The sequence below is a fragment of the Vigna radiata genome, chromosome 10 (assembly GCF_000741045.1).
Source record: "Vigna radiata var. radiata cultivar VC1973A chromosome 10, Vradiata_ver6, whole genome shotgun sequence".
NCBI lineage: Eukaryota > Viridiplantae > Streptophyta > Magnoliopsida > Fabales > Fabaceae > Vigna > Vigna radiata.
This window is the reverse complement of record NC_028360.1, coordinates 7,699,314-7,705,447: the sequence shown is the minus strand read 5'-3', so window position 1 is coordinate 7,705,447 and position 6,134 is coordinate 7,699,314. Positions and strand designations below refer to the sequence as shown.

At 31.0% G+C, this 6,134-nt stretch overlaps 1 protein-coding gene across 1 annotated transcript; it reads right to left on the bottom strand.

The window, feature by feature from the left end:
• Positions 1-398: 398 nt before the first annotated feature.
• On the bottom strand, positions 399-3,361 carry LOC106774444 (E3 ubiquitin-protein ligase At4g11680). The gene is made up of 3 exons (XM_014661440.2): positions 2,154-3,361; positions 783-1,173; positions 399-695 (listed from the first exon to the last, which is right to left on the bottom strand). Exons 1-3 carry the CDS (start codon positions 2,585-2,587, stop codon positions 549-551), a joined length of 972 nt encoding a protein of 323 aa, XP_014516926.1. The 5' UTR covers positions 2,588-3,361; the 3' UTR covers positions 399-548.
• Between the last annotated feature and the right edge of the window lie 2,773 nt (positions 3,362-6,134).

The window sequence follows — 6,134 nt, the reverse complement described above, 5'->3', positions numbered from 1 at the left end:
CATTGAAAATGGTAATCTAGTTTGATGTAGGATCCGTACATATCAATGATTTTTTTTTTCCAACTTAATTTTATATTTTTTTTCACAAGTATCTCAATTACTAAAATTAAACTCAAATAAGAAAAATTTACATTTAAATTAAAAAACACTAATTTCGAGTAATAAGCCAACACTAAAAATGGTCAGTTAGATTTCTAGGAATCATTAGTTGATAAGAAAACTGATAAATATATGGTCCTAATAATATGATTAAAGAAAAAAAAAAGTGTACTCGAAATAATTTTATTATACAAAAAATTAGAAGCAAATATAAATATTTACTTCATTATTGAGTACAACTTACAATAAAATTTAGATGACATGATAATAAGAAAGAAAAAACTTGTAGAAACAATGGCTAAGAAAAAAGTATTGTGTGTAGTATTTTGGTTACTGGTGACCTGTTTTGTACATGTAGAAACACTCATGTAACCAAAGAGGGGGAAAATATACAAAAATAATTGGAAATATATATTGAGATGAATGGTCTTGAGTATTGTGTGTGATGGCTATCTTTGTAATCCTTGTTTACAAAGAGGGCAACATGATATAATTCTTAGCCATTGATCCACACATTTTAGGTGGAACAAATGGGAACAAGGTAATTGTCTAACTTCTTCTCTGTCTTTGTACTTGGCCAAGCAAATGCAACATTCCTGTCAATTCAGTATGAAACATCATAGTCAAAATTAAAAATTGAAAATTATTGGAGATTCTGTGTGATAATATATAGTGTCACTTACTGGGTCATCATTGATCAATCTTTGAGTGGTTTGAGAGTCATTGGCAAAGTCCAAGTTGGTGTGAGCACCTTTGTATCTCCAACTTGGGATTTGTGAGATTTGATCATCTGATGCCCCTTTTGCAGAGGAGCCCATGCTCATGTTGTATCCAAGGAGGGTGCTCATCAGTGGCACACAGCAGCACAAGAGCAAAAACAGCAGAAAAGGGAAAGAGTAGCATATTGCATTCCAAGCTAGTAGGATCATGCATAGCACCTGCAGTTTTGGTGCTTGTTGGAATGACCCAAAACGTGAGTCAAAGGCCCAAACATTTCCCATCACAAACCATATGGCAAAGAAAAGCTCTAGAGAACTTCTGCATTTGTCCATCAAATGTGATCCCCTCAGAACACTGCATGATGCATACATAGTTCAAAACAAATTTCAGACATAGAACACTTTTGTTGTTTGATACATTGTTTTCAATGATGTTTATTTCATAACAGTCATGTGCTTCTCATTAAACAGTGTCGGTTTAGCTTTTACTTTATGGGTTTTTATCTCCAATTTAACAAATCTTACACTGATTTTACTTAACAGGATATGCACTGAATGTAAATTGTTTTGTTGACTTTTGTTCTAATTGGTTTAAAAAGTTCACTTTCACTGATTTCTGATGCAAAACACTCTAAACTGATAATATATTGCTTGTTAATAAAAAAATGTTTTCAGGCTCTTTTTTTGAATTGAAAGTATCAAAAGTGGAAAATGGTGCCTTATTATTGACCCAATAAAAGCTAGGTTAGGTCAGCCGAATTCATAAATAATTGTGCTAATCAATAACCTATTGCCTGGTCTATCTTTTGCTTGGTTCCTGCTCCAACCAGTGAAAAAGTTTGGTACTTTTCTCATTCCCTTTCTTTCACTCTGCATTTTGATTTCTTCATGCTTAAAAGTTAAAAAATTTATATATTGTCTTCATATCCTAACTTATGTGATGTAAGCGGAGGTGCATTATTAAAACTACAAGAATTTCAATCTTCATCAATGCTCTGACCCCTTTCCAGCTCTGTTTCCCCATGTGCAAATCCGTAGGCCCACAACAATAATTGGGTTCTCCCTTAGGAAAAAAATTTAAAAGTCCAACTTTAGCAGTTCCATATTTTCTTAAAGTTCAACAGTTTGAATTTTATATTTTTATGACAGAAGATTCTTTGATCGAAGTTGTTTGAATTCAGCCATAAAACCAATGGAGTCAACATTTTCTAATTTCAACTAGGCAGGTTTTCAGCACATTCACAGAAAGAGTATGTTATAAATTCTAACTTTTTGGTACTGCTAATTGGTAATGACAGTGAAAGGAAAACTGTTGAAATGAATAGCAAAGGGTACCTTGATTCTTCATTGTTTCTCTGCTGCTCCAAATCAGAAAGGCTAAGAGCACCTCCTTGAGTCACATGGAGTTGATAGTAGCGGCCACAAAGTAGCAGCAGATTAAGAAGACACCCAATATCATAACCTGCTATCCACACCCTCATAGGCCAAATAGGCTTCTCACTCTTTGAAATGGCCAAAGTGAGTGTTGTGCTTGTTATCTGGACCAGTAAAGCAATCAACTCCAGCATCATCCAAGTGCTAGAATTGAAAGGGTTGGAGCCAAGATCAGATCTTGGTCCATTTTGGTAATGGAATACTCTTCTCAAGAAGGTGAACCATCTTGATCTAGAGACTCTCATAGCCACTCTAGTCATGAAAGAAGGTGAGGAGCTGTTTTGTGCACTGGCCATGCTATGTTCTGATGCAGAATTTGAAGGAAATGAAGCCATGCTTCTTCAATTAAATGGAACTGTTGTCTTTGGAAATGAGTAGAGGATAATGAAGAGAAGATACCCTTTTGCCTCTATATATGCATTCAGATCAGAGACAGTCCAAAATTGAAAAACGTGTCTGTTCCTGAGACCAAGTCTTGTTTGATTCTCAGTACATAGCATTTAAGAATTGAAGGATAGAGCCAACTTATTTGAAGTCTTGGAGATAATTTAAAAGGCAGAAGAAGCATTCAAGAAATTTCACTATACTTTAATTTAAAAATACCATCTATTGAAGGCTCAAGAGCAAGAAACTCAGCAACCAAAGTTGTCTACTAATTGAAACCAGAAGCCTTATTCACTGCTGCAGCACCAGAGCTGAAAAACTTGGCACCAAAACCAAACTGGTGATACAATTAGAAAGGAAGATTTGAAGGGATAACATAGTGAAAAGAAAGCGTGAGAGGGTGAAAAAGTGTATAGTGAATGAGAAGAAAAGGAGTTGGAGATTAAGTGTATATAGAAGGAAGGTAGGAAACAGAAAGGGAAGATTGGTATGAAGGGTGTGTCAGGAAGGTGAAGTTTGAGTCTCAGAAGGTGACCAAGAATCGACTACTGAACTTTGCTTTGATTACAAGAGACTCTCAAGGTTTGGAGGGAAGTTAACCGTTGGCCAACTTCCTCTATAGCTATATTTTGTATGAAGTAAGAGTTGCTGAGAATCAATTTTTCAGAACTTTCCTCCTTTCTCTCTCTTCCTTTGAGAAAATTAAGACAAACGCAAAGATTTTATTTTATTTTGGAATTAAAGTAAAGTTTATTAGTTTTTCTCTCTTTGAATTCAAGTGGATAAGACTTAAAGTGAGTATATGATACATTGATACTTACGTAGGACTCCAACGGGGTAATGTTTGTTTCTTCATAACGTGGCCTTCATAAATGCATTGTTCATATCATATAACTAAAAATTTATTTGAATTCTGGCGGGGACAAGTGATTCTGAAATTGTGTGGTGTGGTAAATGGTTGCCCACCTAATCCAACAAGCAATTTGTGTCAATGTTAAGAGGATTGTGGCCCTACTCACAATTTTGCATCTTAGCCACAACATCTCCAACTGGGGCACTTGTTTCGTTAACCTATTCTGATATTTTTAGAGCTCAAGATAATGACTCTGTTGCTTTGCTTACATCATTATTTGAATAATAACGATAGGTTGACAACATTTTAATATTACGTATCATTCTGTGATTGGTCCAAAATTATTTTTTAATCAATAATAATCATTATAAACACCACCATAGATCAATCACATAATGATACGTACATGGTATTAAAATGTTGTAAAAAAAAATGTTATGAAAGTATCATTTTCCTTATTCGAATCAAGGTTTTGTCTAATGATGCAGATACTTTCTTTTGCTTAACTTTGCATTGTACCTCATGTAACATTTTCACCTAATTGTGCTAATAATCAGTGAAGACATTATTTCGGCATGCTACTGATGTTAAAATAGATTTAAATATGTTAGTTGCTCTGGATTATCATAAGTTCGAGTTAAATTAATTAGAAAAATGTAATTTTTTTTAAATGTAAATCAAATTAAATTTAGTTTATTTAATCTCCGAGTTCAATAGATTTGAGTTGGATTAACCGATAATACATCAACAACAATTTTTAAGTTAATCAATGCAAACCTACTCATTCATAGTAGTTCAGATCGATTTATAAAATATTTTATTCATTGAAAAATAAATTAGATCGAGTTGACTCGTGTTTAAATCAACTCATAATAGAAACATTGAAGGATTTAGAAGATTTAAAACCAAATTTCAATTTTAAATGATGAAAACAAATTTAAGAATAATAAATTTTTACCAATAAAACAATTCATTGTAAAAATTAATAATCGATCATAATAATTTAATTAAATTTTATTTTTAGACGTAATTTTAGAACTAATTTACTTGAAATTGAAATATATTAGTACTAAAAAATTAAAAATAAAAATTAGGAGACCTAAAACGTAAGTTTTACCTGCTTAGGCTTAAGCGGGCCTTAATCCATGACACACCTCTTGTTTAAGGTTTAAATGACCACGTCCATTTTTCAAGTTGTAATATGATCTATTTTGCTGCATAAGGCGCTGTTCAATGTAGAACAGAGAGAATATTTACTAAAACTTTCCATCAATGAGACAATATAATATATATATATATATATATATATATATATATATATATATATATATATGATAATGATACTTTCACAATATTTTTTTAATAATATTTTAACATTATTTACGTGTCATTATGTGATTGGTTCAATATTATTTCTTTATCAATAATAATAATCATAAACACTATCATAAACCAATCACATAATAATACATAGATAATTTTAAAATATTGTTAAAAAAATGTTTGACCGACACAATATGAGGATATGTTTCTTTTCTTTGCTTCTCCAATTTAATTACAAATTTGTCACATTAATTCTACTTTTATTTTTTTATTTTTTTACATATTTGTACGTAAAATAAAGATAGAAAAAAAAGGTTATTATAGAGTTCTTGTGATTGAAAGTGAACAAAAAGTAATCAAACTTACAATTTACCAATTTTTTCTCATTATAATGAGTTGAACATAAACAAAGGTTGAATCTTATTTGTGAAGAACTTGAAAAACTATTACTTGAAGCCAAAAGTAAACTTCTTAGATGAAGCTAATTAATGGAAGTCAACATCATCTTATTAATGAGATAGAAAGAAGGCCTATCCGAAATGATGGCAAAGTTTGATCATATTTTTGAGCAATTATTGCAAATGGGCATTAAAATAAAAGGGAAAATAAATACAATATTGAGCAAAACAAAACAAAAAAAAAAGGAAAAAACTTTAGCTCATACATCATTTTCTTTGGTACTACAATTATACATATTTTTATTCTTGACTCCAAAGAGCTTCAATGGAGGCCAAGATATTAATGGGTAGGAGTCATGTACACTCAACTATTGGTTATTGTTTATTGTTAATTGTTAATTAATAGTGGTTTATTAGCACATGTAACATCACAAATAGAAAATAAATTTAGTGGCAACGAATTTCATAAACACAATATAAAATCCTTGAATTTTTTTTTAGGAGTTGAAAATATTGTAATTTAAATTAGGTTGGTGAGTTGAGAAGAAAGGGTATGAAAGGGAATTAAAAGAAGTTGGGTAGATATGTTACTTGAAGAACTAGAATTGAAACTTTGAATGACCAATAAAAATTGGAAACATGTTGCTTATTAGGTGGATATGTAGAGGAAAAGAACAACCTATAATTAACAAATAAATAAAATAAAAAATACTTTAACCTTCTTTCTAACGTATTTGACTTGAATTTGACCCTATTTGGCATGTGGGGACATCAGATGTTAATTATTCACATTTCTTAGAAAGAAAAACAATCACTTTCAATGGAAAATACATTAATTTAGAATGGAAGTGATCTTGGATTTTTTTTAGTACATTTTTAGGTTTTGTATAAAAAGATTGATTGAATTATATTAAAATTTTATTA